Below are 16,013 nucleotides of genomic sequence, written 5' to 3'. Positions count from 1 at the left end.
TCCTCCACAAAAGAAGTCTGCCATAGAAGAGCTTTTTGGGGATACATTTGTGAAAGAGTCAGACACAGAGAAAACTTTTTACAACACAATCAAAGAGGAGGTAGCATCATACAGGGCAGCAAGCAGTTTGCCAGTGGATGGTGGTAAAACACAATGAGTGTAAATACACTCACATTGCAAAAATGGCAAGACACTACCTTGCTGTGCCTGGCACTTCAGTTCCTAGTGAGAGGGTATTCTCCACAGCAGGTGACATAGTGACAGCTAAGAGGTCTACTCTCTCCCCAGAGAATGTAGACATCCTCATCTTTTTGAAAAAAAATTTGTCATTATAAGGTGTCACGATAACGCTAGCGATCGCGGGCAGAGCGGCGATCGTGCGAGGCGAACGGGCAAGAAGGATGCAGGCAGGCGGAAGTCGGGGATTAACGAGGGTTTAATATACAAACTAGGAGCAGGAGACATGTAACGCCAACTAACATCAATGACAGACAAAGCAAACAGGGGAGACCAGGACTTAAATACACCAGACTGAATGACAGCAAACGGAAACAGCTGGGTACAATTCGGGAAACACACGTGGGTAATCAGGGGGCGTGGCACACACGAGGAGCGGACGAGCCGGGCATGACAGAACCCCCCCCCAAAGGCGCGCTACTCCGGGCGCGCCAAGGAAGGGGGCGACGGACGGGACGAGGCAAAACAGGACCTGAAAAACAAGAACAGAATCAACGCAGGACAGGGAACAGGACCGAGGCACAAAACAGAGCGAGGGACAAGACAAAAGACAAAACCTGACAGAGGGTCGGGAAGGCAGACAGGCAAACCAGGAAGGGAGACACAGAAGGAACGGGCGGAACAAAGGGGCCAGGAGTGCAAGGCGGGTACACCGGGGCACAAGGAACAGAGACGGGCGGAACGAAAGGGCGAGCAGAAAACAGAGGGGCAGAGACAGGCGGGACAAAGGCAGGGGCGTAGGGAGACAAGGAGGGGGAACTAGGGGAAGCCCGAGGGAGCCCCAGCGGGCGACGGGAGGCAGCCGGAGGGGCCGCAGGCGGCCGGGAGGCCGGAGCCGGAGGGGACCCCGGAGGGGCCGAGGAGACAGGGCGAGGGACCCGCGGAGGGGCCAGGGAGGGAGCAGGAGGGAGCACCAGGGAAGGGGACGAGGGAGCTGGAAGGGGCCAGGGCGAAGGTCCGGAGGAGGGGGGAGCCGCAGCAGGCGGCGACGTCCGGAGGAGGGCCGGAGGTAGGGGCCCCGCAGGCAACCGAGGAGCCGCCGTCGGGGAACCCCCAAGCGACCGACCAGGCACCGGAGGGGGGAGCGAGGCAGGGCGACGAGGCATCGGAGAGGGACCCGCAGGCGACAGCCGACCCGGAGGGCCAGGACCCGCAGGCGCCAACCGAGCCCCAGCGCAGGCGAGGCAGGGCGAGCCAGGGGGCAGGGCGGGCGGGACCCCAGCCCTGCGTCTGTGTCCCCTCCCTTTACGGGACACAGACATGATGACCCCCGGTCGGGGTCGAGTTCGCCGGGACGAGGGAGAAAAAGTCACTGGGGGAGAAGGGACAGGAGCTGGAGCTGCAGCAGGCGGAGGGGGCGCCTCTGCAGGAACTGGAGGTGGCTGCAGTGGGGGCGCCGGCCCGGGAGCTGCAGCAGGCGGCTGCAGAGGGGGCGCCTGCCCGGGAGCTGCAGCAGGCGGCTGCAGAGGGGGCGAATCTGCAGGAACTGGAGCGCGGTCAGGAACTAGAGCGCGGTCAGGAACAGGAGGTGGCTGCAGTGGGGGCGCCGGCCCGGGAGCTGCAGCAGGCGGCTGCAGAGGGGGCGCCTGCCCGGGAGCTGCAGCAGGCGGCTGCAGAGGGGGCGCCTCTGCAGGAACTGGAGCGCGGTCAGGAACTGGAGCGCGGTCAGGAACTGGAGCTGCAGCAGGCGGCTGCAGAGGGGGCGCCTCTGCAGGAACAGGAGCGCGGTCAGGAACAGGAGCACTGACGGGAGCTGCAGCAGGCGGCTGCAGAGGGGGCGCCGGCCCGGGAGCTGCAGCAGGCGGCTGCAGAGGGGGCGCCGGCCCGGGAGCTGCAGCAGGCGGCTGCAGAGGGGGCGCCGGCCCGGGAGCTGCAGCAGGCGGCTGCAGAGGGGGCGCCTCTGCAGGAACAGGAGCGCGGTCAGGAACTGGAGCGCGGTCAGGAACTGGAGCTGCAGCAGGCGGCTGCAGAGGGGGCGCCTCTGCAGGAACAGGAGCGCGGTCAGGAACAGGAGCACTGACGGGAGCTGCAGCAGGCGGCTGCAGAGGGGGCGCCGGCCCGGGAGCTGCAGCAGGCGGCTGCAGAGGGGGCGCCTCTGCAGGAACAGGAGCGCGGTCAGGAACAGGAGCGCGGTCAGGAACAGGAGCTGGCTGCAGAGGGGGCGCCTGCCCGGGAGCTGCAGCAGGCGGCTGCAGAGGGGGCGCCTCTGCAGGAACAGGAGCGCGGTCAGGAACAGGAGCGCGGTCAGGAACAGGAGCTGGCTGCAGAGGGGGCGCCTGCCCGGGAGCTGCAGCAGGCGGCTGCAGAGGGGGCGCCGGCCCGGGAGCTGCAGCAGGCGGCTGCAGAGGGGGCGCCGGCCCGGGAGCTGCAGCAGGCGGCTGCAGAGGGGGCGCCGGCCCGGAAGCTGCAGCAGGCGGCTGCAGAGGGGGCGCCGGCCCGGGAGCTGCAGCAGGCGGCTGCAGAGGGGGCGCCGGCCCGGGAGCTGCAGCAGGCGGCTGCAGAGGGGGCGCCGGCCCGGGAGCTGCAGCAGGCGGCTGCAGAGGGGGCGCCTGCCCGGGAGCTGCAGGCGTTCTCCGGAGTTGGATTAGCCTCCGGAGGTCCTCAGCCATTTTCTCCAGATCTGAAAAAGGGATTCTGGAGTAAAGGAGTCGAAGTCCTGCCCCAGCTGTGCGGCGAGTCTTTCCCCCTCCAGGGGGGCCTGTGGGGCCGGTTCTCCCATCACCCTCCAATAAAGCCCCTGGAGGGTGAAGTATCGGTCAGCTAGGACCGCGGGTGGCGGCGGCAGCGAAGGCGGCTGCGCAGGCGGCGGCGGCAGCTGCACGGGAGCGGGGTCCGCCGGCAGCGGCGGCCGCACGGGAGCGGGGTCCGCCGGCAGGGACGGAGGGAGGTCCTCCGTACTGGCGATCGCCGTTCTCCTCCGTCTCCCTCGCTGGCGCCTGGCGGTTGCGGGAGGCGGCGCGATGTCCGCGAAAACGGACGGTGGAAGATAGGCTTCTGGCTCCGGGTAGTGGAAGGGCTCCTCGTCCTCGTCCTCACTAGAGAGCCAGTACTTCCACGCAGGATCGGGGACGCGTGTGGTCGGCCCCCGGGCTGGAGGTAGGGCAGGTACCTCCCTCTCGTCCTCCGCCGGAAGCCAAAGCCTGGAGAGCGAGCAGGCGCCGAGAGAGATCGGCTCTTGAGGGAGCCTCTTCCTCCCTCTCCGCTTCTTTTTGTGGTCTGTCATTCTGTCACGATAACGCTAGCGATCGCGGGCAGAGCGGCGATCGTGCGAGGCGAACGGGCAAGAAGGATGCAGGCAGGCGGAAGTCGGGGATTAACGAGGGTTTAATATACAAACTAGGAGCAGGAGACATGTAACGCCAACTAACATCAATGACAGACAAAGCAAACAGGGGAGACCAGGACTTAAATACACCAGACTGAATGACAGCAAACGGAAACAGCTGGGTACAATTCGGGAAACACACGTGGGTAATCAGGGGGCGTGGCACACACGAGGAGCGGACGAGCCGGGCATGACAATAAGGTTTGGCCTGTTTTCAGTTCTCAGGTTGTTTTTCAATTGTTGCATTGAAGTATTCAAGTATTGAGAATTTTATTTAAAAATTGTATTTATTCAGCTTTTTCAGTTATTTCTTGGTTTTATTTTTGTAATTTATTTTAGTTATTTTTGATAAAACCAAAAGTTCCTTGCCATACTGTTCTTGTAATAAATGAGAAGCAAATTACATTTGACTCCTCCCCTTTTTGCTGATCCGAAAATTGATCCGATCCGTGACTCAAAATCCGTAATATGATCCGAACCGTTAGTTTTGTGATCCGTTGCACCACTAATGAAGACTAGGAGGTGAATTTAGAGGATGAAGAGGTGAAGAGGAAGGAGGAAGGGTAAGAAGAAATAGAATAACTGATGTCATCAGAGCTACAACAGTGGATCATGTGATCAACCATGGAATGACCCTGAGGGAAGCTGGCCAATGGGTTCAGCCTGACCTGAGCCGCTACGCTGTAGCAGGCATCATAAGGACGGTTCCAAATGAGAATCGGTTAGTACAGTTACTTCACAGTACGTTTTGTAATAGTACTATACACCTCTCCCCTCCATATTTGTCTGATTTGGTTCAGGTCGCCATTCCATCTCGCTGCCTCAGATCCTCTTCCTCTCTTCTCTCTGTCCCTTCCCACCGTCTTGCCACTATGGGGAGCAGGGCTTTCTGCTGCTCTGCTCCCCGGCTCTGGAATTCGCTTCCTCCCGACATTACAAACATTACTTCTCTTCCTCTGTTTAAATCTAGACTCAAAACTCACTTGTTTAAAACTGCTTATTCCATATAACCATTTTTTGAATCTGTCTTCTTATTGTGGATTGTTTTTTAAGGATTATGTTAATTATCTGCTTTTATGTTTGTTTTATCATTTGTTGTGTACAGTGCCCTTGAGTGTCTTGAAAGGCGCTTTTAAATAAAATGTATTATTATTATTATTATACTCTAATGAGAAACACAACAATGCTGTACAGGTAAAAACTGAAATGGTTACTCTACAGACCTGCTAGACATCCAGAATCTGGGGGCAGAGGAAGAATGTTCACTGAAGAACGAGAGACCCATATAGTTAATATGGTGATCACAAATAATTCCATTAGGCTACGAGAAATACAGCAGCGTATAATAGAGGATGACACCACCTCCCAAAACATGAACAATGTGAGCATCTCTGCATTATCTCGTGTACTGGCATGCAACAGAATCAGGATGAAGCACATTTACAGAGTCCCTTTTGAAAGGAACAGTGAACGCGTTGGCATGGCAGGAACATTACTGGACACGGTGCCATAACCAATGTCCCAGGACAGCGTGGTGGTAACATAACTATGTGTGCAGCTATAAGTCAGAACGGTGCTGTTCACCATCATGCAACCCTGGGCCCATGTAACACTGCACACATTATTACATTCCTGGACAGCCTACATCATATGCTCACTAATGTTCACAGACCAGTTATGTCATCATATGGGACAATATTAGTTTCCATAGGACTGCTTTAGTTCGCAACTGGTTTACAGTCGCCCACTCTTCACTGTACTCAACCTCCCGCCTTACTCTCCATTCTTGAATCCGATTGAAGAATTCTTCTCTGCCTGGTGCTGGAAGGTCTATGATCGTCATCCCCATCAACGCATGGCTCTTTTACAGGCAATGGAGGAGGCATGCGAGAATATTGACCAGGCATCATGTCAGGCCTGGATGAGGCACTCCAGGAGAGTTTCCCCGGTGCCTTGGACTAGAAAGCATTGCATGTGATGTTGATGAAATTCTGTGGCTGGACCCAAAGAGACGACAAAACTGATTTTTTTTCTCTCTCTCAGTGAAATTGTATGTTGTCTTATGTTTCTTTTGATGCATGTGAATAAACATTCATACTTGAAATTTGAATCTTGAATTGTGTTTACAGAACTATTTATGACAAAAGTATGACCTCAAATTGACATACCTCGTGCACAGAGAAAGCAAAAGCCAGATGTGTTTTCCATTCCTACCATCAGTGTGTAGTTGGCACATTGTGTGCTTATTAAGATGATGGTTTGTGTTAACTGATTGGTACAAAAATACAATTTTTCCAAAGGTTTGAAGAGTTAAGCAAGATTTATTAGCTTTTGCAAGAGACCTACAATGTTTTGCAGATTTGGTGGTTTTTTTATTTGTGTGCAGAGTTTTTGCAAAATAGCCAGTAGTTACAAAAATGTGTTTAAGCCACCAGAAAAAAACGTGTGTGCTTTGGTGCACATCCATCCATCCATCCATTTTCCAAACCGCTTATCCTACTGGGTCGTGGGGGGGTCCGGAGCCTATCCTGGAAGCAATGGGCACGAGGCAGGGAACAACCCAGGATGGGGGGCCAGCCCATTGCAGGGCACACTCACACACCAGTCACTCTCACACACACACCTACGGGCAATTTAGTAACTGCAATTAGCCTCAGCATGTTTTTTGACTGTGGGGGGAAACCAGAGTACCCGGAGGAAACCTCACGACGACATGGGGAGAACATGCAAACTCCACACACGTGACCCAGGCAGAGACTCAAACCCGGGTCCCAGAGGTGTGAGGCAACAGTGCTAACCACTGCACCATCATGCCGCCCCCCATAAATTCATTTTTCCATTTTTATTTTCAATAATATTGATGTTAACTCAGCATCTTATTTTCAATGTTGAAAAAGTCACTTTATATCAAGGTTTCGCCACCATTAATTTTTCAATATTGAACATCTGACCAAAAATCAATTCAGTTTCAATGCTGATAATTTATCACTGACCATAATTCAATGCATTTAACTATACTTCAACGCTGAAACAATAATATGATGCTATCTGGGCTATGAATAATTATTTCAATTGATATACAGATTCCAAGCCCATATAGGTGACACACAGGTACATAATGGGCGTCTTATGTCTGAGGTAGCCAGCTACTGTGTTTGATAACCCACCATCATAGTAATAGTTTCCTTGCACCAGTATAAAAGTAAACCAATTGATCCCTCTTGCAATAACCTGTGGTATGAAACTGAATAAAATGTATCGTACCAGTCATGGGGAAAACCAGTGAGAATCCACTGCGAAACAGCACTGCGCAAATTCTCATGTGTTCCTAATGACAAGGGCAAGACTGGTAATCAAACTAGCCTCTCAGCAGGAGTGTTAGTGTAAAAGCAGGGCTTATTGACACAGATAATAAAGCTTGTTAGAATGCGTAACATAATTATTTAGCTGGGCCCAGAAGAGGTGAGAGCTCCCCTAGTGGCTACAGGAGTGCATTTTCCCCAAAGCAGGTATAATGGATGGTGGTCTTACTGCTTTTAGACCACAACTTAAGATAGAAGAACAAATCAAATTATTTTCCTCATTTAATATTCAGATTTTAATTGGGCTTAAATTTTAGAACACAGTGTGTTCTAGGATGGTACGTTATGGATATTAGTTTCTACCACATTCTAACGCTATAAATCCGGACCTTTTCCTATGTTTGATTTGGTGGCTGCCAGGCGTTCTGAGTAGTATAGTGACTATGGTAGGCGAGTGATTCCCTAAGGAATTTTTTGTTCTGTTCTGTGTGGCAAATACATATAATGCTGACATTTTTCCTGGAAGATTTGGGATTTTTCATCCCGTGCCTTAAGGTATTTCTCTCCAGCTCTAGGGAGTCTCCCCCGAAAACACCAGTCACTCACTAGCCTTACACTTATGCTTGCTGACTTATTCAACACCATGAATGGATTAACAGAAAAACAGAAACCTATTAAAAGGCTGCACCATATCATGATATGCAAATAAACATCCAGCATCATTGTTTCACAGGGAAGTACATTATTTATTGATAATTATAACCCTAACCCTTACTTCTCAGCTTGACAAACATAAGGTGCGGCGCGTGAGCATGTGAACTGGTTGAAATGCAAGTGTCTCACAGTCAATGCATAAGACTTGAGAGCCCTGACTTTACTTATATAGCCCACAACATGTTTATGATTCATAAATAAATCTGGCCAGCAAATTGGTCTTTCATTTTCCACAGAATAAAAAGAATGATAATGTTATCCCGCTGATAATTGCAGGTGCGTTTCACCCCCGGCACTGGCTGGAGACACAGGCAAAAGGTATACAATCTTATTGAGGTACAAAAATTATTCCATCTACTCTGCACTTCTGCATAACTTCCATCATAGTGCCAGTTTTTGCGGTCAGCAAGTTTATTACTGTAAGCGCCTCCATAGTAGTGCCTCTGAGGAACTGAACCGGACTTCCGATGGTGTCTCTCACATGCACATCATACATATATATATACACTCACTCTCTCCGGGTCTTTCACATGATATGTGGTCAGCCACTATATGGGAGGGATATTCAGGCATAAATTAAGGGCATATTTACAAGCCGCACTAGTGTACCTATGTAACCGGTCATTCCCTGCCTATACTCTGCATTGTGTTTTGGGGTGTTATCAGGTGTGTGTGGGGTGCAGGAGGAAGGGATATTACAGATGTCGTTGTCGTTCCCGGATTTTATTGAACCTGTTGGGAACAATAAGGAAAGGGGTAAACTTCATATGCTCTGGCCCTCTTGCTCTCTCTGCTCAAAGTAAAACAATGTATATACTTATGTATAGATGTGTTTTCTATCCCCTGCTTATGATGAATAATAAATCAAATATAATATATAATATATGGGTCATAATTATACAATTGATTTACTAACTCGGGGGACCCTGCCACTAGATCCTCACCTCTTCCCACGTGTGCAATACACCAAAGGGAAGAGGAAATGAGGTCGGGACCCTTATAAAGGGGAAAAGACAGAGGGAGGGGCGATGCAGGACAAAAGCATCATGGGAAAGTTTAAAGGATATTGTACCCATCAGGTGAGACAGAAGAAGGAAAACAGAATCTTGTATAATTATAAATTAAAAGTAAAATAACAACCTGTTACACGTCACCTACACTTCAGACTTCATCCTCAAAATCAAAGCAGTATTAACACAAGCAACATGTTCCATCTCTTAAATCCAATCTAACTTTTAAAAATAAAGTCTGTTTCAACTGGACTTTTATCTAAGAAAAACAAACATTTTATGTTCGAGTTGTTATAAAACTACTGAAACAAATAATTGGCTATACTGCAGTTCCGCTGTCTTGTTTGGCACCCTAAATTATGTCCTGCATTCTGTGGAAACAAATGAAGGCTGAGGAATGTTACGTAACACAGCTAGAATGCAAAAACTCTATCTGGTGTAATTCAGTGCATAAAACCAATGGTCTTAAGTGTGGTGTCTTCTTCGTAACACTCCCTGACTTTTGTATCCATGACCATGAGATAGGGTGGGCTGCTTTTCTTCCTTCCTTTGACTAGTATTCCTCCCTTTCCTCCCAGCCTTGGTTGGTGGGTCAGGCAGCATCACCTTCTTTTAATAGACCCAGGTGTCATTTATCTTGAAATTAGGTTCAAGTGCAGAAAATGATCTAGTCTTAGACAATCTCTGAATTACAGAGAAATCTGATTTATTCTGAAACTGTGAGAAATTGTTCATCTGTATTTTGCTGCATTGCTAATTGTTGATGTGTGTGCCCTCCTTGTGCAGTAAAGGGGAGATCACATGCAGAGCTGGTTTTCCGTAGTTTCTTAGCCTGAATTAAAATTAAATATTCTCTTCATATAGGAACCAAGTCTCTGGCTGGAAATTTCTACAAAAGGTCCATCTTCTTTTGCCGTTTCAACACTTAAATGAGAAAAGCAGACAGGGAGAGTATAGGTGACTGCAGTGACTGTCCTTCCATGCAATCCATATGTACAAGGGGTATGACCAGAGTACACATGTACAAAAAATTATATATCAAAAGCAAGTACCTTTGTTGAAACGTGAAGGTAATCGTTTACAGCATAACAATTCCATCCTAAAAAAAAGAATTTGTCTGTGTATTGCCTAGGAACTGCTACAATGTTAAAATGGTAAATCCCAACCAACCAGAGCAAGAACTGACACGTTATTTAAGAACTGAAAGAAGGAGAAAATTGAAAACTTTCTTCGTGGGATCAATAACATATATGTTTTGTTTCCCACGGTCCTGTTACTAATTCAAATCTTAAATCCTGTACTTTGATATTTTGGGCTGAATGTAATGACAGCAAACGTAACAGCTGCCTCAATGCAGGTGAAGGCAGCCCAGAGGGTCCAAGAGGTCAGTGGTCAATTACTGCATAGGGATCAAATCTGCAATCAGAAAATTACTGCATACATGCCTTTATATTACGGTCAAGCGGAGAGTCAGAGCAGTTTCCATAGAAACAACGTAAACAAACTTTACCGTTTGAAGCACAACAAACTCTGAGTGAAAATGGCGCAGAGGTGAGTAGCTTGTTAGCTCTCCAAAATGTCTTTGAATTCTTCAACTGATGTTGTGCTACTTCGATTATTTAGCCTTTTATACTATAATGACATAGTAAATGTCTATAATACAATAAAAAACATTACATTTTTTTTAATATTACATATTTTTTAACGTCATTTAAAGTGCAGTGGTTTTTATTGCTACTGTGGTTGCTAATATTTAAATAATGACAGACTATTTGGTTAGTAAATTCATCTCAAACATGCTAGTTTAGTAGGGCTTCCCAACCTTTCGATGTCCGCGGATCGGTTTCCGTCGTAGAAAAGTGTCACGGATGGGTAAGACGGCGGTATAATTTGGGGGTTCCCACGCCGAGCGGCGGGAGATTGACGGTGTATACGGACATGCGGGGCTAATGGCGTATTTCCGTACATCAATACGGGCAGCTTTCTTTCCAAAACGGCGCGATCCCCTAATAAACGGGACGGCTGGCTCCTCTACCCCCGGTTGTCTGCCGCCCGGTGCAATACTCCGCGCGGACGGTACCGGAACCCCGACCGGAAGTTGGGACCCCCTACTGTACAGGGTGGTAGGTAAATTGTTAAAAAAAAATTTGGGCCATTACTTTCGGAGTAGGCTAGATGCTTCTAAGTTTATCATTACATCTATTTACATTGTTACACAGGATTAACACTTTCAAATATTCTTAGCTTGGTTAGTGTTAACTCAGTTCTTGGTAGTATTCATCTGGGTATTCATTTGATGTGGAGCACAGTTGTTTCGTATTTGATTCTAGTTATAATTTGGTGACATTACTGTTTAATATGCTATTGCACTTACAGTATCGTGCATTTTACAGTAGATTTTTTTTGCAATCTTGCTCGCTGTTTCTTTTATTCTTTCTTTTTTATATATGTGAACCCTGTAATTATTTATTATAATAATTATAACAATTGTATTTTCTGTATGGTTGAAGAATTTCCAGCTCTTTATTTATTTTATTATCTCTCTTATGTGCTGGTTAATCTCTCATTTATTCCCCAGAGAGCGAATTGAGAGAGCTGATCGATGGACCAACACCCAACACTGGGAAGCCTGGAACCTGTGGGATGAAGTGATCAACTGGGGAGAAGGTGTGGAGGAGTTCTCACCAGTGACACTCCCCACTGTCCAGGCTGGGGGGGTTAAGGGGGGATTGGGGGGGTCTACCCATTTGGGTAAGGGAGGGGAGAGTGTGGAAAACGATGGACTGCTAGCCAGCACTAGTATTTCATCTCAAAGTCTTCAGAGTAATTACGGCCTTTCATCTGAAGACTGGGAAATTTATAAAACTTGCTACCTTAACAAAAAAAAGAAAGTCAGGAAGGACCGGACAAGCCGGGGGGAGGGTGAGGTAAGGGGGCAGAGTAGTGAGGAATATGTGGAGGTACCAGAGTGGGGAACATTTGAGGGGAAGGCCTCCAGGGTTGTGATGGAGGGGACAGAGGCTGGTATTAGTATGATGGATATGCTAAATGGAGGTGAGGAGAATGTATGTGAGGTGGGAGTGAATGTGGAGGAGGTTAAGGGAGGAGGAGGGAAAAGTACAGGGAATGCTGTGGAATATGTGGTGTCACAAGTAGGCAGAACTTGGCTAGAACCCATCCAGGAGGAAGACCTTGAGGAAGATGAAGAAAGAGATGAGGAGCTTCAGGAAGCAGAAGACACTGATGCTGCCACAGTGGACAGTTGGCAGTGCATGGCGGCATATGTAGCCAGAATATGGCTGCAGACTTTACAGGAAGATGGACCTGAGGAAAATGAAGAAGCTGATGTGGTATTCCAGCAGGCAGAAGATGCTGATGCTACCACACTGGTCAGGTTTCAGTGTATGGTGGCATCTGAAGACAGATCACAGCTACTGACTATACCAGAAGAAGGACCTGAGGAAGAGGACGAGACTGAAGTGATGAAGACAGATAAAACAAAAGAAGATGCTGATGCTGCCGAGAAGATCTACAGTGAAGAAGAAGTATCATTCCATGTGAATGCCGAAGATCTTTCTGAAGATGATACTGAGAAGAGCCACAAGAAGAAGAAGAAGAAGATGAAGTGGTGCTTCTTCTGCTGTCCCCTGCCCTTCAGAAGAAGTAGCAAGAGGCAGTAATTATAAGGTTGTGAATTCAGGTTTACAAATGACTTAAAGCAGTAATATAACTGCATTATTGACACCTTCACAATGCACTGTAATGCATCCATAAATATATTATAGACATGGGTATAAATATTGAAGAAAAAAAAGCATAACACATTATAGCCATGTTTATTATGGATTAATGGCCGATATAATGTATTATGAAGATATTTATTGTGTATATATAGATCAGAGCATTCATAATGCATTATCAAGATAGCTATAATGTGTTATGCCTTTGTATAAGTATTTACAGCCGTGTTTTTAATACTTTTATAAATGATTTATAAGGCATTAATTGGGTATTTATTTATTTATTTATTAGTTATATGACTGCTTTAAGTAAAGTTAAGTAAAGTGTTTATTTTCTTTTTCTTAGAATACCCGTGTTAGAGCCCTGCATTGGGACTGGGATCCCGCGGGACCCAACGGAAAGTGATACTGTTTAAGTGTTAATGTAGCTATAAGATACGATAGGATAAGATATGCTGAGTTAAAATATAAGATAGGCTAAGACGAAATATATTAATATAAGCTAAGTTGAAATATAATAAGATAAGATAGGTTAAGTTATATGATAAGATAGGCTAAGTTAAAATATAATAAGATAGGTTAAGTTAAGATATGACAAGATAGGCTAAGATAAAATATGATAGGCTAAGTTAACATATGATAAGGTAGGCTATGTTAAGATAAGAGATTTGCAATAAAACATATTTACTTTTCAAACTGTGTCTTTGTCATCTTTTCAGTGTTGTGTCTGTCTTTGTTTGATAATTTCGAATCGTTAATTTATATCTGAGACTCTCCTAAATGTCAATAAGCAGAGACGGAGGAATGGGAGGAAGGTACGGTTAAGTATAAATGATAAAGTATCAAAATCACAGTGCTACCTTATTTTGACGCAGAGAAAGTAATTTCAGTGTTACTACCACATATGAGTTAATGGCTGCAGATGTTGGTGTTACAAGTGCTGGTAAATAACGCGGCGTAAGTTTAACTCCGGTGTGTTTCTGAAAAACGCACCGCCTTCTGCCTGCTGTCATTCGTCGCACGTGTAGGAGGCTATTCTGGTAACAGGTAAAGTTGTCATTTAACGTAATGCTAACGTGCATTACCAGTTAGTACGTGTTTTACTATATCACACACCTTACGTCCTTTATAGTTGTAGTCCGGTGCACTCTGTATCCATGCTAACTAGCTAGCTAATGTTAACATGATGCAGTACAGTCTTCCAGCTTGGGGATTCCCACCCCTGTCCACGGCCAGTATTCCACAGGGGGTTTGCGGAGGTGTTGGTTGCAAATGCAAACTTCATGTTCATGTGTTGTGTTCTAATGTGTAAATAAAAGATAACTATCAAATTCAATGTTTATGTCCTATTATACTAGATAAGACTGTAAAATAGTTTGCCCTGCATATGGATGCCATGCAGTCAGAGTATGATCAAGACAGGGTGTGAGTGTGGAAAAAAGACAAATGTAACAGTATTTGAGGGAAGAGTGAGAAGGAGGGAAATGTAGGGAGAAGGAGGTTCCTCGGAGCTCCGAGATGTGTTTGGCTGTAATAAATCTGGAATATAGCTATATGACATAGTTTTTGATAACACCAGCATTTATTTTTTAGGTTTGTCGAGCTCCGTCAAAACAATTAGAACGAGTTCATTATGTAACTGGAACCCCTCTCACATGTAAACACAGTGACACGCTATAGCGTTGGTTTGTTGTCTGAGGCTATGATACTGACCACAAACACATTCTCAAATTTCACTGCACCAATCACAGCATATGCAGGCAGAAAAATGATCGCAAAAAACATTCAGCATTAGACTCTAAAACCGTCTGTAATGTCTGTGTTTATCCAGTGGACCATGAATTAAAATAAGCTTTCCTATTTCAGTTTCTTTTAGATGTTAAAAAGTAATAAATAAACAATCATAATAATTAAACCATGTATTACTGACTATCAGACAACTTCAACAAGTTACCACATGGATGCAAAATCAAAGATATTCATTTGCGCCTGGCACTAACCATGTACTCCTTCACAGTACTAAGCCATAGAAAGGTCCCCAATGAAACCCCTGCATTCCTGCATCGCAGATACTCTAATCTCAGCATTTATAAGACTATATTTGTACTACCTGCCAATTTTTATATTAGATGAGACTAAAAATTGAGAAATATCTATATGCAGAAGTAGTTTTTCCTGATAAGAAGGATAATATCAAGACTGTCAGCATTTACAAATCGAATTATGACACATCTGAGTAGCCCAGACTGTCCGGAAAACAAAGCCGTACAGCATATGTGGCTGACTAATGTACATACAGTGTAATAAGCTTATAATCAAATGGATAGAAAAACGCTCAATAATAGACAGGATTCAGAGGGTAAATAAGGTGCATCATGTGGAAGAGAAGTTAGGTGGCGTTGGGGTGCATTGTGAGTTTCATCTGGTAGCTAGAAGGGAACAAACAGGGCTTTTGGGGGGGGGGGGAACTTCTCCGGCGGCTACATCGCTCTACCTTTTTTTTTAAATGATTTATTTAAAAAAAAATCTTTTCTTGTTACACTATAATGGCAGGTTTAGGATGTCAAGGATTCTATGCATTGCTACACAGAGACAAGTCCAGATATTGAGCCCAAGGCTAAAATTGTGGTTTACTTACAAGTGCACTTTGCTGGACAGTGGGGGTGTTTGTCCTTCTCTGCTCACATTTTGCCCTCTTATCCTGTCTTCTCCTCCGCAGCCCTTCCTCCTTCTCTCTGTTGCACCTATATTCCCTCCCCTCCAGTCATCTATGTTCTCCTTCCTCTGCGGTCTCTCCTCTTCTCCCATTCTTCAGTTATACTGTCTTCTCCGCTCTCCCTGTATCCCTCCTGTCTTCTGGTCCTGTCATCTCTTCTCCAGGCATCCCCTGCTTCTCAGTCATCTCTGCATCTTTTCTCTCATTTCTTTGCTTATTTTTTGATTGTTTGTGTTATTTGTTAACCCACCACCCCATGCTGGATGAGTCTTGATGTTTTTTGTTCTTTTTAAAGTTAGGCTTCTTCCTTTGTTTTTGTGCCATATCTTCTGCCCTCTTCTGGTTGCGGAAGTGTATGACACGGCTGGAAAATAGGGTTTATTACAACACACACATCAAAACCAAAAGGATCAGGAAGGATCAGAATTCCCACTCTCCTTACCAACACCTCGAAAAGCCAGGCCTTGCCGTGCCAAGTACTTAACTTCAGAAGATTTTTCCTCACTTGCTGCTGCTCTTTCCAGCTCATCTGAAGGTTGAATATTAACAGGATTGATCTTCTGAATCCATGTCATCAGTGCTAATCTGTGGCACTGCCTGTCTTTATGTGCACTGAATTTCCCCAGTGCCTTTTCCAGTTTCACATGCCAGTCTTCACAAGAGCTGAATGTGTCTTTCATGCCAGTTTAGACATTTGTGTTACAAATTATTTTGCACAGTAGAAACAAAGAACCCCCCTTAAGACGAGGGGGGGCTGTAAGGGAGCCCAGTGTGATCTTTAAACCATTTCTCCTGAAAGCAGGGTCTCCTGTTTGATAGACGTGACATTTACATTTGGCTGATTTGGTGAAGGTCCAAGCTCCTCCCCCCTCCTCCCTAATACACCTTCATCTTCACCTGCCTGTCTGCTCTCTCTCTCTCTCTCTGTCATTGACTCACACTCAGTCTCCCTGATTAAATGCTGTATCT

General features: G+C 46.4%; 2 protein-coding genes and 1 pseudogene across 3 annotated transcripts in view; 2 read left to right on the top strand and 1 right to left on the bottom strand.

The window, feature by feature from the left end:
- The window catches only part of LOC125723074 (uncharacterized), a 205,579-nt gene extending 192,487 nt beyond the window's left edge, over positions 1-13,092 (top strand). Inside the window, exons 1-2 of one of the 2 annotated variants that reach the window (XM_048999518.1) lie at positions 11,355-12,275; positions 12,675-13,092. In XM_048999518.1, coding sequence (XP_048855475.1) covers positions 11,594-12,268 — 675 coding nt within the window. In that variant the 5' untranslated portion in view covers positions 11,355-11,593 and the 3' untranslated portion in view covers positions 12,269-12,275; positions 12,675-13,092. Of the gene's footprint in view, positions 1-11,354; positions 12,276-12,674 lie in introns of those variants that run through there. The other variant, XM_048999519.1, reaches the window with a different exon arrangement.
- Positions 1-16,013, top strand: part of LOC125723043 (cytohesin-2-like) — a 333,559-nt pseudogene that overhangs the window by 202,104 nt on the left and 115,442 nt on the right.
- LOC125723051 (G-protein coupled receptor family C group 5 member B-like) overlaps positions 1-16,013 on the bottom strand; it is a 154,705-nt gene that overhangs the window by 44,496 nt on the left and 94,196 nt on the right. The window lies entirely within an intron of this gene.

This window comes from Brienomyrus brachyistius, unplaced genomic scaffold, assembly GCF_023856365.1.
Source record: "Brienomyrus brachyistius isolate T26 unplaced genomic scaffold, BBRACH_0.4 scaffold45, whole genome shotgun sequence".
Lineage (NCBI taxonomy): Eukaryota > Metazoa > Chordata > Actinopteri > Osteoglossiformes > Mormyridae > Brienomyrus > Brienomyrus brachyistius.
The sequence above is the reverse complement of the archived record's forward strand: the minus strand, read 5'-3'. Positions and strand labels throughout refer to the sequence as shown.